Source organism: Culex pipiens, chromosome 3, assembly GCF_016801865.2.
Source record: "Culex pipiens pallens isolate TS chromosome 3, TS_CPP_V2, whole genome shotgun sequence".
Taxonomy (NCBI): domain Eukaryota; kingdom Metazoa; phylum Arthropoda; class Insecta; order Diptera; family Culicidae; genus Culex; species Culex pipiens.
In genome coordinates, this window is record NC_068939.1 from 57,309,086 (window position 1) to 57,328,090 (window position 19,005).

At 39.6% G+C, this 19,005-nt stretch overlaps 2 protein-coding genes across 6 annotated transcripts in view; both read left to right on the forward strand.

Annotated features, from left to right (window-relative positions):
• LOC120416047 (cuticlin-4) overlaps positions 1–11,981 on the forward strand; it is a 119,323-nt gene extending 107,342 nt beyond the window's left edge. For all 5 annotated transcript variants that reach the window (XM_039577705.2, XM_039577708.2, XM_039577706.2 and 2 more), the window contains 3 exons: positions 9,642–10,262; positions 10,317–10,496; positions 10,556–11,981. In XM_039577705.2, coding sequence (XP_039433639.1) covers positions 9,642–10,262; positions 10,317–10,496; positions 10,556–10,753 — 999 coding nt within the window. In that variant the 3' untranslated portion in view covers positions 10,754–11,981. The remainder of the gene's footprint in view (positions 1–9,641; positions 10,263–10,316; positions 10,497–10,555) is intronic.
• A 4,298-nt stretch (positions 11,982–16,279) lies between these two features.
• Positions 16,280–18,640, forward strand: LOC120416051 (nucleolar GTP-binding protein 1). Its single transcript, XM_039577711.2, has 4 exons — positions 16,280–16,439; positions 16,529–16,803; positions 16,866–18,345; positions 18,410–18,640. Exons 1-4 carry the CDS (start codon positions 16,392–16,394, stop codon positions 18,563–18,565), a joined length of 1,959 nt encoding a protein of 652 aa, XP_039433645.1. The 5' UTR covers positions 16,280–16,391; the 3' UTR covers positions 18,566–18,640.
• The last annotated feature ends 365 nt before the right edge of the window (positions 18,641–19,005 follow it).

Sequence of the window (19,005 nt, forward strand, 5' to 3'; positions counted from 1 at the left end):
TTTTATGAGAAAAAATCTTAACTCAAACATATTTAAAGGATATTTGTATTCCTTCAGAAAAAAAATCTGGAATTTTTGTGAGCCTTTCCAATCTTTCGTACATAAATTGTTCTTTAGATATTTTTTTATTCTTACTACCAAGTTTTTTGTTATAATTACAGTCCAGACTCGATTATCCGAAGCCTCGATTATCCGAAGTTTCGATTATTCGAAATTCGATTATCCGAAGGTTTGTATGGGACTTCGAATAATCGAATCAAGAAGAAAGAAAGAAGAAAAAAAATGATTTCGTTATTTTCTTTTTCTTGTTCAAAACATCAAATTCGAGTTCGGCGACCACATTTTAGTCAAATTTTAATGGTTGATTGCTTATTAAATAGTTAAATGCATTTTTCAATATTTTGTCACCGCCAAATTGATTAAAAAATGTAAATCACTTTAGCGTAGTTTAGGGGTTATACTTAAGCTCGACAATCAAAAATAAGACAGCGAAAAAAAATTTTTTTTTCGTGATTCGATTATCCAAAGTTTTGATTATCTGAAGTGAAATTTTTCCGAGGCCTTCGGATAGTCGAGTATGGACTGTATTCAAATCAAATTAATCTTGACATTAATTTTACGTGAGTATTTAAAACAATCGTTTATAATAACTTATTTTTTTATAATCTTGGGGGTTCTTCCAAATTATAAATATATATATTAGATAAGGTAAGGTGGAATTTCCATCTGTCAAAAAATTGTTAGCACAAAAACCGGATTTTAAATGAAGATTTAAAAAAAAATATTTTTAAAGCGTTTTCCAGGTATTTTTTCTAAAGAAATTTTAATGGTTAAAGCATATTTTTTTATTTTTCAAATTCATTTGTTTTGATTTCAGTAACAAATTAGCCAATTCATTTTCTGATTCGTAAAAAAGATCCAATTATACATAGTTCCCTGTAGTCACTTGTGGAACAGAGACATGATGCTCAATTTAAAAATCAAAATTAAAAATTATATCCAATGATGTTCGTATGGTGCTCACAATCTTTTACCCATCATTTATTTTTATTAAAAGAGTTTGAAGGTTAACGAACTTGATTTTTAATTACATTTATGTGTCAATTTCGTAGCATGAATTCTCGGAAGCATCAAGTTATAAAAGTAGTTATTTTATAGCCTGGATAGATGTTGAAACAATGTTGAGGCTTCAATGAATTTTCAACTATTCAAATTGCCAAAGAATTGAAGTAATAAATCACTTAAAATTAGGCCATCCAAAAGTTCCCAAACCCAACTCCCGTACCAAACTCCGGAAAGAGCGAGACCTTGCCATTCAGCTACTCTCCTGTGAGAAAGTTGAGTCCCAAAAGAACAACAATGCTTCATTCAGCCGCGATAAACCGCACAGAGAACGGACACCCTTTCCCCAACAATTGTTGTTTGCTAACTTTCCCGGCCACGATATGGTTCCCTAAATGGAGCTTTTTCCCGACCCCAAAGCAGAGAGGTGAGGGGAGTTACTTCCAGACACGAAACTGCACACCAAAACGGACAAGTAACCGAGATTTTGATCGCCGCGAAAACGAATGAAAGAAATGCCGTTCACTCTCCCATGATCATCATCATCGTCAGCTTCTCCGACCCGGCGATCAACCAATCATGATAATCGCGCCCGATTAAGATCACGTGGCGACTCGAAAAGCAAAAGGTTCTACCCGTTTATGTCGCGTCCAAATTTGTGGAATTTCCGTGACGGCAGCTGACACCAAGGGGCACAGTTAGTTTTGATGATTAGATTTGGGAAAAAAAGGTGGTGAACTAATTTGCGATCCGGTGTGACCACGGTCAAGCTGTGAATTGGCCCAGATTTAATGGGTCAGATTAGAGGGGAGGTTGATTGCTGTTTTTGGGACGGCCATTAGAAGTGACAGGGCGTGTAATTCGGGTGAGCAGTTTTGATGATCAGATAGAGTGATGAGAACTAGGTGATTCGATTTTTGAGCATCTTTTAGATTGAACGAAAGGAGAAAGCACTTCCTGAAATTCTATTCGAAGTAACGATGACTTTCAAGTTTTTCCCGATCACACTAAAACGTGCAACCCGATTCTTCTTTGAATTTGAATTTAAAGTGACTTTTTTCACTTTAAACCCCAATTAATCACACTCGATCAGCCTTGAATCTGGCAGAACAAATTCGGGAACAACCTTGCCCCGTCACATGGGATCAGCGTCAGCTGGTAGAGTGTTGAGAGGTGCCTTTCTCGAACTGGCCACCTCAAAGCCCTGGCGAAATTTATACGACATTAATATTGACATCCCCGACTCGGCAGAAAGCAAAGCGACGCCGTCGAAAAAACGGGATTTTGAATTGGGGGTAATTTTCTGGAACGTCAGCACTGAGACCTCGTGGCCCCCGGACTGTTGATGGCTTTCGGGCCATGGCACCGCAGAAGTCATTCCGTGACGACCTGGTGGCTAATGCCGAACGATAACATAAACTGGGAAGCGCGCTCGGGGGGCAAAACAGTGCAGAATTAAGGTAATTAGAGTGCAACTATCCAGATTGCTGGAATTCCGCATTGTCTGTCAACGCTGCGCTGGCTGGAGAAAGCGAGGCTGAAGTCTTCCAGAAGATTGGATCAGCTCCAGGAAAGAAACATGGGAGTTGGGAGCAATACGGGATCATTTGGTGATCCCGGAAGTGCTATATACCACCCATGGCGATGCAAACAATAAAAGTGATGCATAGCTTCACTGCTCTTTCCCTTACTGCTTCTGCATTACTGCTTTATTATTTTCCTCCTCCCTGCTTCACTACTTTGCTGCAATACTTTTTTGCGTCACAGCATGGCTGCATCACTGTAATACTTCTAAACTGATTGACTGCTTCACAGCATCACTGCTATACTACATTCCTTCTTCACTACTTTTCTGCTTCACTGCCTTACTGCTTTACTGATTTTCTACTTTACTTCTTTAATGATTCACTACTTTACTGATGTACTGCTTCACCATTCAGCTGTTTTACTACTACTAACTATTGCTTCACTACTTGATTACATTACTGCTACACTACTTTACTGCTTCACTAACATACTGCTACACTACTTTATTGCTTTTCTTCTTAACTGCTTCACTTCTTTACTGCTTTACACGATACTACTTTACTACTTCACTGCCTTACTGCTTCACTACTTCAATGCTATACTGCATCAGTAATGTCACTACTTCCACTACTTTACTGCTTGACTGCCATACTGCTTAACTGTTTTACTGCTACACTATTTTTTTGCTTTACTATATTACTGATTCACTACTTCACTGCTTCACTCTTTACTACTTCACCGTCTTCCTGCTTCACTACTTCAAGGCTTTACTACTTTACTACATTACTGCTTTACTTCTTTACTACTTCACTGCCTCACTATTTCACGTAATTATTACTTTACTACTTTACTACATTACTGCTTCACCTCTTTCATACTTCACTGTCATACTGCTTCACTTCTTTACTGCTTTACTACATTACTGTTTTACAACTTTACTGCCTTACTGCTTCACTACTTTAATGCTTTACTACATTACTACTTCACTGTCATAGTGCTTCACTACTTCAATGCTATGCTGCATTACTGTTTCACTACTTTACTGCTTGATTGCCATACTGCTTCACTGTTTTACTGTTTCACTATTTTATTGCTTCACTGCCTCACTGTTTCACTCTTTACTACTGCACCGCCTTCCTGCTTTACTACTTCAATGCTTTACTACTTTACTACAATACTGCTTTACTTCTTTACTGCTTCACTTTTTTTCACTTCTCTGTAATACTGCTAAACTTCTTTACTACATTACTGCTTTACAACTTTACTACTTCACTGCCTTACTACTTCACTACTTTAATGCTTTACTTCATTACTGTTTCACTGTCATAGTGCTTCTCTTTTTTACTGCTTTACTTGTAACTCCATGACTGCTTCACTACCATACTGCTTCACTGCTTCTTGACTTTACTGCTTTACTACATTACTGCTTCACTACTTTACTGCTTCACTACTTTAATGCTTTACTACATTACTGCTTCACTGCCTTGTTGCTTCACTGTCATACTGCTTCACTACTTTACACGTTACTGCTTTACTACTTCACTACTTTACTGCTTTACGCATTACTGCTTTACTGCTTAACTGCCATACTAACTTACTTTTTTACTGCTTCACTACTTTACTGCTTTACGCATTACTACTTTACTGCTTAACTGCCATACTACTTTACTTCTTTACTGCCATACTGCTTTACTTCTTTACTGCTTCACTACATTACTGCTTTACTACTGTACTGCTTCACTACTTTACTGCTTCACTACATTACTGCTTCACTGTCATACTGCTCACTACATTACTGCTCTATTGGGGTACTGTTTTTGTACTTCACTGCTTTACTGCGTCATTGCTTAATTGATGTACTTTTTCACAACATTTCTGCTCATTACTTTACTGATCACTGCTTCTTACTTAATTCCACTGCTTGCCATGTGCACTGTTTTCTCTTGATATATTCTCACTGCTTTCGCATCTGCCTAGGAGTTGAAGTCCGTAATAGAAGCGAAACCCATTTGACAAGCTTCTGCCTATAAAAACAACATTTCTTGGTAGCAATTGTAAAACTTGACCTATTTCCTGCGGGGTGTGAAAAGAAGGAAATTTAATTTGCCAAATGAGCTTCCGCACAGTCTTCAGAGGAGCATTTCTTAGCAGTGTGTGTCCCCTGAAGGGATGGTTTGAACTTTGCTCATTATTACAAATTCTGCATGACTTGCCTCTGGAGGAGGTTTTATTGTGTCTTTTCATGAAATTCTACTTGAGTTTATATTTATTTCAACAAGAAATAAGATTTTGAGGATTTGGCACAGCTTAACTTCTATGACCTCCCCCAAAAGAACTCAAGCGGAACTCTTCAAAGGTCTTCAAAATCTGGTAAAAGTAACTGTAAAACAGCGTTGACAAATGATGCTCCAAGCCACTCTAGACCCACTCAATATTCAACGATCTTCGAAGGGGGGAGGGTTCACCAACCATGTAATACAGAACACGACGACAAACCAGGCCATCTACTGCGTCGTCACGGTACACCTTCGAACCACTTCGGAGGGACAACAAAAAACTGACTCTTGAACCAGCACCACCATGCACATTATGGTAATTGATTGGGTCTTTCAGCTGCGCGGGTCTAAACGCGCGCCGATATGAAGTCTCTCTCGGGGCTTTCATCTTGGAATGGGCACAGAGAATGTTCAGCAAAAAAAATGAAAAACCGCGGCGAGACACGACACCAAAAACCTAGTTTTGCGTCCATTATGGCCGCAGCGCAGAGCTGAGCGCTCTGGTTCAAATTATGCTGCTCCACGAGGTCTCGAAAGGGTCACATGGCGTACAAGATTGGCTTTTAATTTTCTCCACTCAATCAATACCGGCGTCGACGAGGGGACGTCCAGAAATTACGTGAATTTTCACAAAAACTTTAAATCAAACTCAACTTTATGACGGATCAAAACGATTTTACCAAAGCGTAACGTAATCGCTGAATGGCCCCCCGAAAGTCGACGTACATTATGAGAGCAGACCTTAACAACAACTGGACCAGACCAGGTTTGTTGGCAAAAGGTAACCGCGCCGCCGCTGACATTTCGAACGTATGGCCCTGAGAGGTGAACGCCAGTGCAGACAGCACTGGGCGAAGGGTCTTTAGGGATTATGGTAGAAGGTATCCCGGACCGACCAGCGTGCGGTACGGGGCGTGTCCATGTTTTGACTTGGGTGTTTTGCGAAACCTTTTCCAGACTGTTAAGATGGCGACTTGGAGAGGCTGTAAATTTGCATTAAGAATATAGCTTGTGGTATTTTTAATTTTCTGGAAAACAATTATTTTATTGACTCTTGGTTAAAACAGAGAACAACTTAAAAATCACATAAAGGAAGATCCATAAAAAGCACCTCCAGAAGTCATGCATCGATAATTTTCCTATGCATAATGGTGGCAACTGAACCTTCAAATTATCCCCACAGGGGACAAGCTACACGGGAAGATGGTTTCCCCTGGAGGTTTGCGGGAACTCATTTGGTAAATTGAATTTCCACCGTTCCGCAACACACCCTCCTTAGGCGATAGGTCAAGTTTGATTCAGTTAGCAGAAGATGCTGGCACTACTCTCAAGTCCAAGTGCACACGGTTGAGCCTTCAGCGTTTAGAAAGATAGTTTTCCTCGTCATTAAACATTCATGGTGTTGGCTTGGACATTTATCGTGTCAAGAAATGAGTGGAAAATTATGTTTGAAGCAAATATTTAAATATTTAAAAATATGAAAATAATAATAACTTTTTTTTTCAATTCTTTCCAAGAAAAGGATTAACTTGCAAATAAATCTGCATAATAAAAGCTACGGAGAACATACAGTTTCCAAAAAGGTAAACAAGCGTTCATAAAATTCTAAACCACGACCAAAGAAGCCATTTTGTGTCATTGGTTCACCAAGTTCATACAAGTCTTCATACATTTTTTTCAGCTGTCCATAGAATAATAGTACGTAAATATTCGAAAATCTTGCGAAAATCTGTTTCTTTTGAAGGAATTTTCTCATCGGTTTGGTGTCTTCGACAAAGTTGTATGCCGAGCTTCCGTGGCTGTGAGGTTACGGGTTTCGCTTTGTAAGCGGAAGGTGATGGGTTCGATTCCTGTCTGGCTCGGCAAAGTCAGATCCCTTCAAAGAGTAAATCTGCTCACTGGGAATACTGACTGGTAGGGGATGGGTTTCGACTAGCGGCGTGCTGGATTTCCAATCCAGAGGTCGTGAGTACGATTCTCGTACCGGGACGATGATGATGAAGGTTGATGATGACTTTTCAGAAAAAAATGGTACACGGTTTAAAATGGCCAATTTTATTACCAACATTTTTTGTCATACTAATTCAATATCTCAAAATCCATTTTATTTTTTTTTTAATTTTCCTTCAGTTTTGAAGAAAAAAAAAGATTTTTGTTTGGATTTAAAATATTTTGAATTTTGAAGAAATTTTTATTTTTAAAAATTTTTTGGAAAAAAAGTTTCAGCAATACTTAGGTATTTAGGATACTAATGATTGCAAAACAATTGGACAGGTGTATAATGCATTTTAAACACTTTTTTCGTTGAAATGTTAAAACCATGGCTCGTAAATCCATTTTTTTACAATGATGGAAGTCTTCACGTTAACCGTAGAGACATTTTGCCGAAAGAATTTTTTTGCTAGGTATTTATTTTTGACTGAGTCTTGTTTCGCAAAATATTTGAACTGCTTTTCAAAACTCACCAAAGCCTTTTTTAGAAAAAAAAAAATATTGGTCATGAATCAAGAATGCAAAACTTCTCAGAAAAATCAAAATAATTCTAAGATATTTTCTTGTTGCAATGAATGCAAAACGGTACTTTTATTTGAATTCCTAATTATTTTGCAAAGAACTGCTGATCAATGATTAAGAATCTGCCAATTTTAAAAATAAATAAAAAGAAAATATGCAGAATTTTATTTCCTCAAAAATATTTAACTTCAATTCTGAGGAATTGCTCATGTTAAAATCAAACAAAAGCTAAAGAAATAAATGAACATTACTCTTTAAAGACGTGGAAACTGCCAAAAAAACTTGAATTTTTGAAACAATATTTTTTCAAATATTTTTCAAAGCAGCTCAAAATGGTTTTTAAGCTGCTCGTTTTAAGGGACTACTCATGCTCAATAGAATGCAAAACAATCATAAATATATCAAAACTTATCCCAAATTAACTAAAAAATTGTCATTTAAAAATACAAAAACTCAAAGAATTTGTTTTTCGAAATTTTGCATGTATTCTCACTGTTTTAGAGGTTTTTGAATGAAATACTAAAACTTTCACAAAATACCGCATTTTCTCGCAAATACATTTTTTTAATAATTCACAATATGGGCATCAAACGATTAAAAATTTTAAATGTAGTTTTTTAAATGAAAAAGCAGGAAAAATTTCGTTTCGTTTGATACCCATATTGCGAATTATAAAACATTTAGTATTTTCGAGGAAATACGATATTTTGTGAAAATTGAAGTATGGATATCGTTTGATACCCATATTTCTTCATAATTTTTTTTATTAGGTCTTTTTTGGTGCTGAGACCTGGTTACGACCGAGTCGGCTTTTGTAATTAAATTTTACTTAGATACCGTAAACTGGGGTGACTTTGATAGCCCGGGGTGACTTTGATAGGTTTTTCAAATGCCCGTCAAATTAATATCTAAACATTTTTGAGAATTTTGAGTATGTTAGCATTAAGGGATAGCTTATTATCGAACATATATGCAAAAATATATTGGTTATATTGGATGTATCAAAATTAGTGGCCAAATCAAATTTCTATCAATGTCACCCCAGGATTTCAAAGTCACCCCAGTTTACGGTACCCATATTGCGAATTATAATTTATTAGTATTTTTTGACAAAATACGGTATTTTGTAAAAATTTGAGTATTTCATTAAAAAAACAGTTAAAATACAAACAAAATTTCGAGACTTTAGAAAAAAATCTGGTTAATCGAACCAAGAAAAAAAAATGATTATCGAGTTTGAGTTTGACCCGGAAACTATGCCAAAGTGATTTAAAATTTTTAAATCCAAGATGGCGGCTAAAATGGCGGTGATGAATTATTGAAATAATGCATTTTGTTATTTAATAGGCTTATAACTATTGAAATTTGACTGACATGGGGTCGCTGAACTCGAATTTAATGTTAAATACGAGAAAATAAAAAAACACGCTTTTTTTCTTTATTTAATTATCAGAAGTCCCATACAAACCCTTGGATGATCGAATTTCGGATAATCGAAACTTCGGATAGTCGATGCTTCGGATAATCGAGTCTGGACTGTATTTTGAGCATTTACAAATAACACCGACCAGCCGCAGCTTGATTTTTGAGTTTTATGCAACAAAGACAGCCTAATTCTCCATACAAACATTGGTGAAAAATTGTCCAATCCAAAAACAGAATTGCATAAATTGAAATTTTACGGATTTGCTTGTGTTTGCTTCGTCAAGAACAACAACCGAATTTCTCCGAATCGTTGATTCATCACACCTCTCTCAATCCTCGAAATTGTGTCAATAGCCCCCTCTCAACCAATCAGTTATCCAAACACTGATTCAAAACCTAACGGTTTCGCGTGAACCTTTTGAACAGCAATTAATAAGCTTTGGAGCATTTTTTTTTCGCCAACCCATCAATCACTCTTAAACGGTTCTAAATTCTACACCGCGACCAGAAGCATCCAACATTTCGTTCGTTCTTTGCGGATTCTTTTGGACATGCCCTCGATGACTTGCGCACTCTACGCGATCATTTGCGCCCCAAGGTTGTTGACTTTCCTTTTTTTCGACTGCAGAAAAAACGCCAACGTCATTGGTCTAATTTGAATATATTGAATTTTGAGATAAGTCTTTGCTGGTTCTCTTTTGAAGAGTAATTATGATCATTAGAGTGAGGTTTTGTTCAACGTCAAGATTCTAATTGCAACGGTTAGCTTCAGGGGGTTCTTCTTATCTTGAAATCGAACCTCTTTACTAAACTCTATTCTCTCTCTCAATTCCGCAGGACGACGGTGGGATCGAGTTCTTCAACACGATCGTGTTGCAGCCCCATCTGAAGTTGGTCACCGACCTGGGCCGTGGCTACCACGTGCGTTGCCGGTACAAGAGCCGTGAGGCCGCCATGAAGCCGGGCCACAAGTCCCGTGGCAAAGCGGACGACAGTCGACCCCTGGCCCTGACCAGTGCCGAGGGTGGAACCGGAGATCGGCGCGACTATGGCCGCTCGCTGGACAAGGACACCCAGCTGGACGAGGTGGCGGAGAACGAAAACGACGTCAAGCCGATGCCCGGCTGTCACATGAAGATCTTCACCGGCGAAAAGCTGGCCGAAAACGTCAAGATCGGTGACCCGCTAACGCTCGTGATCAACATCGACAAACAGGCGCTGTACGGACTGCACGTGACGGATTGTCTGGTGCGGGATGGGCTCGGTTGGGGCGAGCAGAAGCTGATCAACGACGAGGGTTGCCCGCTGGACAGCGAGATTTTGGGCCCGTTCGAGTACACCGAGGATCGGGCGAAGGCCACGGTGACCTTCCCGGCGCACAAGTTCCCGTACACCACGTCGGTGTACTATCAGTGTAATGTGCGGCTGTGCGCGCTCGATGATCCCGACTGCCACAAGGTAGGTTACTTTTGGTTTTGATCAGAGGGATTTGTTTCAACCTTCCATTTTCAGACCCCAACTTGCGTTGGCCGCAGCAAACCGCGGGAGAAGCGACAGGCTGCCTCGACGACGTCCGCCTCAACGACGGACGACGAAGGTCTCCCCGCGACGATCGAGGTCTTCTCCGGGCTGTACGTCAACGAGAACGCCGAGGTGATCAACGACGACGGCGACTCGGTGTTCAAGGAGAAGGTGAGTGCTTGGAGCAAATTTGCAAATGCTCAAAATTGAGTAATATTTACTCTTTTCAGACCCCGGACGACGCCATCTGCGTGTCCCAGCGGAGCTTCGCCGTTGCCATAGCGATCGCCGGCCTCTGCCTGATGCTGGCCGTGGTCCTCGCCGTGATGTGCATCGTCGCGCGGCGCTCCGGCAAGACAGTGTCCAACTCGGGCAGCTCGATCTACAGCGGGCCGTACACGAACACTGCCTTCTCGCACAGCAGCTAAAACGGCTGAATCGGGAATTTTTAATGCGAGTGTGAGCGAGTGAGCTGTGAGCGTTAGTGTGAGCGTGAGGCGTGAGTGTCGTCGAGTGACTTCTGTGATTCTTCCCTTGAAAGAAAGATAAAAAAATGGTGGAAAGAGAGATAAAACTATTACTAACACCGCGAACACTAACTAATTTTAGTAACAAAAGGGTCTTTTAGAGGAATCGAACCGCGAAATTTCATAGGGTAATCGTGCCAACTAGTGAATATAGGTACTTTTTTAAACTAGAGCCTCACTTTATTGGTAGAAAACTGCAAGACATCTACGAGAGTATTATATAACCCAAGTTTGGAGTGAAACTTTAACCAGTTCGTCAAAATCAAACCTTAGAGCTACTTTAAAAACCGCTTCAATTCCAGAATATCACCAGGACAATGACTTATTTAAAGTTTCCCCGCCCTCTCCCAACCTCTCAGTCATAAATTGTCCGCTGATATCGCAGAGGATGGATCCTCTAGCCCAGGATCAACGCGTTCGCTCGCGGCATGATTTGGAGAAATCTAACCCCTTAGATTGTATTTCTTCTCCTCATGTCCCCCTCCGAGCAACCTGTACCGACCTCTGTCCTAACCTTTAAGTTAAACACTATCCCTTAAACTGTTGGTTCCTTTGTGCGCCATGCTCTAATCCAATTGTTACTTTTTGCACACAAGCACACGCTGTCCAAACTAAGTCAGGTGTCGGGTAACTTCTACTATATGCCAACAACATGGTTTTCTATTCAGGTCTGTCCGAACTACGCGTTTCGTCTAAATAATGTTAAGCAAAAGTCTTTAAACTAAAAAGAAGAAGAAAAAAAGAAGAGAGTGTATTTTAAAAAATATATATGTAAGAGCGACGAAGAGAGAGCAGAACTCGCAGGATTTAGATCTGTACGTGTTAGGAAACTGGGATATGATAAAACATTTTAAAAAAGGCTCAAAGTAACAAAACGCGCACTGCTTAATGGTTTAAAGTATAAGAAAATGTTTTCTTGTATCGCAGTTTAGCGAAAAACTAAGTGAATGTGCATGGGATACAAATAAGTTATATTCTAGAAAGATACGAGTCTTTACAACGACAATGCGAAATGCAAACGAAACTGAAAACGCAAACCCCCTAACAGCGGCACTGTATTTGAAACATTGGAGTATCTGTGTAAACGAGGGAGAACCGAACGAATTTAAATAAAATTTGGAAAATGTAAGCGAGTGTTTTAATTGACAAAATATCACATTTCAACAGAGTTCTCACCAACCTAACCCGAGCAGGGGTAAAAAACACGGAAATACCAAATTTTGGTATTACTTGGGCAAATAACAGCGACCAAAATGTGCCCTTGGTTGCCCAGTAATAGATGGTAAAATACCATGAAATCATACCAAAATCTTGTATGTGTAAGGGCACAACAATACCAAACCATGTTATTCCAAGGGTAAAATAATACCTCAAAATAAAACCATTTCAATACCAAGTTGAGGTTTTCTGGATTTTGAAAATACCAAAACCAAAATACCAAAACTTGGTATTGCCATGGTTTTATTTTTAGGTATTCCCGCGCCCTTGGAAAATCATATTTTGGTATTTCTGTGGTCTTTCACATACATGATTTTGGTATGATTTCATGGTATTTTACCATCTATTACTGGGCAACCAAGATCACATTATGGTCGCTGGTATTTGAACAAGTAATACCAAAATTTGGTATTTTCATACCATTTTAGTGCAGCAGTTGCAGTTAGTGAAAAAACGGAAATTATTCATATGCAACAGCCAAATCTACTCACCTGATGATTCCATGTTGTTATTAGTGATATTCTTCACCACACCGAATGCATTTGTCATTGATGAACGGCTTGTGCTTGAAGTTCTTGAAGCTTCTGAAAAATAACAAGATTGAAAAATAAGTATTATTAAAATGAAACTGAATTGAAATTCGCCAAAATTCATTAATCTGTCGATTGACTCGTTTTTCAAAGTATTTGGTTATCCCGACTTAAAGATATTTCAACGTTTTTGAAAAAGTATTAGTGGGTATATCACACTAGTTTTTAAAATCATCTTTAACATTTAGGGGTTTCAAGTCATTTTAGCCCAAAATTAATTAACTCGTAAAATTTTTTTAACAAATTTCCCATAGTTTCAGAAAAAATTGATGAAACCTTTCAATATTCAAATAATACCAAAATGTGCCATCCTGATTTAGAAAATTTTCCACAATTTCAAGTCATTTCTGTAGGGGGTATATCAAAAATGTTTAAAATCAAGTTTGAAATTTCCGGTTTTGAATGAAAGCATTCGCTTTGAGACATCATTTTAGCGCAAAATTAATTATTTTGTCAAAATTGGTCAAAATTTTCCCATAGTTTCAGAGGAATTTGATAAAACACTTAAATACCAAAATAATACCAAAATGTGGTGTTCGATCATTGACAAATTCTGCAATTTTGCAATATCAAAACAATACCTTAAATTGGTATGATACCACATTTTGCTCTTGCATAATCCTTAAGACAAATTTTAAAGGGTCCAGGAATACCAAAATTTAGTATTGATACCAGAGAAAGGTATTATTACGCATTTCCCTTGTTATTTACCCATGCTCGGGAATTGCGATATACTGCAAGACTAAACGTCCCGTAAGCGAGGATCTGAATGTTGAGATATAAAAAACTTGTAATAAAATTTGGAAAGCCCATTTTTAAGAACCATTTTTTTGTTATTCTTGTCCGAAATAAACTAAATTTGCAATAAAAGACAGTTGTAAACCAATCCTAGCAATTTTTTATTTATCAAAAAAAAAAACTATAAAAACAGTGCAAAAAGAAATATGAATCACCCTATCCTCACCAAGGACGCAAACCTTATTTTGAAAGTTGGAACGCTCGCCATCAGATGGCAGCATTGGTTTTGTTATGTCAAGGTGCCCCCCGTTTCAAGGCAGGGATGCCAAAAATGAGCATGCAGATTTTAAGGTAGTTGAAAAAAGACAATATTGTGGTAAAATATCAGATCGCGAAAAATAATACAGAGCGGATTCGTCAATTCGAATTATTGTACGATCAGTTCCTTGCTGGACTCGGTCGTTGGAAACGACCGTCGGCTCAACGACCGACGAAATAGGCAGTCGCATGATGACGGCATCGAGTCAGAATTAGGGGTGATCATGTGGTTAAAAATGAAACTTTTTTCAAGAAAAATATGTTTTTTTCGACTGAATAAAAAAATTGCGAGCATGTTCAAACAATTATTTCTGATGTCGGAGAAGTGATTTAAAATCGAACTTTCAATCCATAATTTTTCTACAAGTTGAACTTTGTCACTCCAAATGGGAAGAAGAATTTAAGTTAATTAAACTAATAGCCTTCAAAGCTGAAAATATTTGTATTACCCTTTTAGTTCTTAAACTTTAATAATCAAAAAAAAATTCCTTCAGAATTGAAGTCTAATATCATTATTGAATATAAAGTTAAATATAAAATTTGATTAAAAAGAATTATTCTTACAGTATGTAAAAAAAGTATTTACACCCCTTGGGCACTATGCACATTTTGTGATGAAACATGTAAAAAAAAAAGTTTGACAGGAACCTAGTACTACGTTTTGTTCAGAAACTCATGCCAAACATTTTGCTTCAAAAAGCTCATGAAAAGATGATTTCTATAAAAAGTTATATAACAAATACTATTACGAAAATAAAAAAGGTGCAAAAAAAGTTTGTACACCTTTCGAAAAATTAACATAAATAATGTTATTTGTTGACAAATCACCATAAATCCAGTCTCCCAACTCCAAATAGGCATCCTTGACTGATTAAAAAATTAATTTGGATTGAATATAAAGTTTACTAACTACTTAGTATAAAAGTTTATATAACTATGGAAATTCTATATAAAACTTATCTAAACTTAATTTTGCAAACTTTTAATTCACCCAACCTAGATGTATGGGTATCAAAAGATCGGAAATTTTATGCCCTTTCCGATTCCACATAGGTTGACTTGTGAATCGTGGACCGGTTCGGATGCCGGCGGATTTTCCGACGACGTAATTCCGGGTTGGTACGAAATTCCAACGAAAAATCTATTCTATCGATACAAATACCCCCAAAACGATGTTATACCCACTCCAAAATGTTTATTTAGCAATTCTATGGTAATATATTGACATTTAGTTGAATTAAAATTTTGCAAAATTAAGTTTAGATAAGTTTTATAAATAATTTCCAGAGTTATATAAACTTTTATACTAAGTAGTTAGTAAACTTTATATTCAATCCGAATTATTTTTTTAATCAATCAAGGATGCCTATTTGGAGTTGGGAGACTGGATTTATGGTGATTTGTCAACAAATAACATTATTTATGTTATTTTTTCGAAAGGTGTACAAACTTTTTTTGCACCTTTTTGATTTTTGTAATAGTATTTGTTATAAAACTTTTATTTAAATCATCTTTTCATGAGCTTTTTGAAGCAAAATGTTTGGCATGAGTTTCTGAACAAAACGTAGTACTTGGTTCCTGTCAAACTTTATTTTTTTACATGTTTCATCACAAAATGTGCATAGTGACCAAGGGGTGTAAATACTTTTTTTACATACTGTATGTATAAATTTACAATTTATCGCCTAAACTTCAGCCATTTAATCACGACAATGACTATTTTCTACAAATCATAAAGATATTGGAACATTATATCGACGACCGTTTCCAATGACCTTGAGATAATGCCAGAATATCCAGCTACCAACTAAATCCACAATAAAACCTCTGCTGAACAATTCTCTATAAAAAACGGAAATGGATTTAAATTATATTTTTTTTGATTTTTCTCAAACTTTGTTAGAACCTATGACCAAAGAAGCTATTTTGTGTCATACATACAAGTCTCAATACAATTTTGGCAGCTGTCCATACAAAAATGGTACGTTGATATTCGAAAATCTGAATTTTTTAAATGATTTTTCTGATCGTCAAAGTTGTAGATATAGTGCAGACTCGATTATCCGAAAGCCTCGGAAAAAAAATCACTCTGGATAATCGAAACTTCGGATTTCGGATTTTTTTTTCGTTGTCTCATTTTTGAACGTCGATGGCCCTTTAACTATTTTAAAGTGTGTATCTCGGGGATGAAATAATGAAAAAATGCATTTCGTTTTAATAATAAACTTTTCAATTTGACAGAACACGAATCGCTTAAAAAAGAAAATAAAAAAAGAGTTTTTTTTTCTGTTTATTCTATCAGAAATGTTATACCGTACGAGCAGGATTCTGGCAGAACCCAGCTCTGCTAGAATATTTCGTGACTGAAAAGAGCTTTAGTACCCTGTTGATTTTTCTGTATTGTATACTTTTAATCTCGATTGCAGATCTTTTACCCATCTCCAAGACAGACTTTTTCGCTTAAACCGATTTCTCTGGCAGCTCTGCCAACTTTTACCTCCGTGACTTTGACATCTCTTTTCCTCGCATGTTTTTGTTGACGCACGAAACGTCAAACGCGAGCACACACGTTCTTTTCACTCGCGGCCGTCACCTCGTGGTAGTGCTGCCCAGGCCGTTGCTCGACGGTTTTTCTCGTTTTCCCGGTGGACCAACGTTCCGGAACCGCCGCCAAGATGAGTTTGTACAACTTTAAGAAGATTATGGTGGTGCCGCCGGCAAAGGTGAGTTGGAAGCGGTGCTATTTTGGGTGCGGGAGGGGGATTTGTTTTGATTCGGTGAACCTAACCTAAATGTTCCGATTTCTTTTTAGGCCTTCATCGATATTATGCTGTCGAAGACCCAGCGGAAGACGCCGACTGTGGTTCACAAGCACTACAAGATCAGCCGGATCCGGGGCTTTTACATGCGCAAGGTCAAGTTCACCCAGCAGAACTTCCACGACCGGCTGTCGCAGATCATCCAGGACTTTCCGAAGCTGGACGATGTGCACCCGTTCTACGCGGATTTGATGAACGTGCTGTACGATAAGGACCATTACAAGCTGGCGCTGGGGCAGCTGAACACGGCGAGGCATTTGATTGATACGTGAGTGTTTTGAGGTGTTTTTTGGGTTTGTTATTGTTTTTAATGTTTTGTTTTTGTTTTAGGGTGGCAAAGGATTACGTTCGGCTGTTGAAGTTTGGTGACTCGCTGTATCGGTGCAAGCAGCTGAAGAAGGCCGCGCTGGGTCGGATGGCCACGATCATGAAGCGTCAGGCGTCGAATTTGACCTACCTGGAGCAGGTCCGGCAGCATTTGTCGCGTTTGCCGTCGATCGATCCGTACACCCGGACCATCATCATCTGCGGCTTCCCGAACGTGGGCAAGTCTAGCTTTATCAACAAGGTCACACGCGCGGACGTTGAGGTGCAACCGTATGCGTTCACGACGAAGAGTTTGTACGTTGGCCACATGGACTACAAATATCTGCGGTGGCAGGTGATTGACACGCCCGGTATTTTGGATCATCCGTTGGAGGAGAGGAACGTGATTGAGATGCAGGCCATCACGGCGATGGCTCACTTGCGGGCGTGCATTCTGTACTTTATGGACATTTCCGAGCAGTGCGGCCACTCGATCGAGGAACAGGCCAAGCTTTTTGACAGCATCAAGCCGCTGTTTGCCAACAAGCCGCTGGCGTTGGTGCTGAACAAAACGGACATTCTCACGCTGGATGAGCTGGACGCGGACAAGCGAAAGATCATCGACGATCTGGTCGACGATCCGGAGGAGATCCCGATCATGCAAATGTCCACGGTCACCGAGAAGGGTGTGATTGAGGTCAAAACAGAAGCTTGCGAGCGTTTGCTCGGATATCGCGTTGATCAGAAGCTGAAGTCCAAGAAGATCGAGGGCGTGCTGAATAGGCTACACGTTGCTATGCCGGAGAAGCGTGACGAAAAAGACAGACCGGCGTGCATTCCGGAAGCGGTGCTGGCCGCCCGCGCCGCCAACGCGGACAAACTCGCCCGTCGCCAGCGCAAGCTCGAGAAGGAAATCGAACAGGAAATGGGCGACGAATACACGCTGGATCTGCAGAAGAACTACGCCGACATCGCCGAGGAAGAACGCCACGACGTCATTCCCGAGTTCCTCAACGGAGTCAACATCGCCGACTACATCGACGCGGACATCTTCGAAAAGCTGGAAGAGCTCGAGCGCGAGGAAGGTCTCCGGCTCGAGTCCGGCTTCTACGATCCGCCGCCGCTCAACCTGGACGAAACTCTGCTCGAGATTCGCGAAATGGCCAAACAGATCCGCCTCAAGCGCTTCCTGCTCAAGGACTCCAAAAAGATGACCGTCAAGAGTGGCCGGCCGGTCATGCCCCGCCACAAGCAGGCCGTCGTGCGCGACCGCAAGGTCGACAACCTGCGCAAAACGATGGAAAACCTCGGCGTCGACATGTCCGGCACCGAGCAGGCCAACTTCACCAAGAACCAGGTCGACATCCGGCGAAGCCTCGTCCCGGCCGTCGGAGGACCAAAAACACCGAAGAAGGACCGCGAATCGCTGGCCATCTGCAAAGCCACCGGCAAACCCCTCAAGCGGAAGACCCCCGGCATCGAGCTCGGCATCAAGGACGTCATGGTAAGTCCCTCCCCCCTTCAAAATAGTTCCAAATCCGCAACTAACAATTTTGTTCAACTTCCAGCTCAAATCGAAGGCCCGCGTCATGGCGAAGCACGACATCGCGAAGAAGGTCACGAAGATGGCGCGCAAGGGCGAGGCCGACCGGCACATACCGGACCTCAAGCCGAAGCATCTGTTTGCGGGCAAGCGCGGCACGGGCAAGACCGACCGGCGTTAAGGCGTCTTCTAGCGTTAATTTTAAGGAAGTATTTGGCGGATGGAGCAACACAGTTTTTTTTATTTGCCTCAAAAATGTTAGCAAAAGAGATAACATTAAAACATTTATATTCGCTAACCCAAAAAAAAAAAATGCGTTATTCCTTCTAAAAGCTTCGAAATCAATTTAATTTTTGGTCAAAACAAACCAACAAATTTCAATCAGCCACGACCAGCAGAAACTACTGAACTAGATTCGCGAGCGCAAAACGAAAATTGATCGTTTGAATTCTGGCGGGATCAAACGGCGGGGTCAAAATACGTCGTAGCCAGTTCGAAACGTGACTCGGGGTTTGGCCTTGAAACTGCGCGAAAGATTGTTATGAAACAGTTAGTTGTGACATAACTGATAGTGAATCAAACGCGTTCTGGCGAGCTGAATGAGCGATAAGCATCCGCACA

Bases quoted from the DNA above. Each gene is read 5' to 3' on its own strand.
- LOC120416051 (XM_039577711.2), top strand. From the start codon at position 16,392: ATGAGTTTGTACAACTTTAAGAAGATTATGGTGGTGCCGCCGGCAAAG. The intron at 16,804-16,865 runs GTGAGTGTTTTG...TTTTTGTTTTAG, and splicing joins GCGAGGCATTTGATTGATAC to GGTGGCAAAGGATTACGTTC. The intron at 18,346-18,409 runs GTAAGTCCCTCC...TTCAACTTCCAG, and splicing joins TCGGCATCAAGGACGTCATG to CTCAAATCGAAGGCCCGCGT.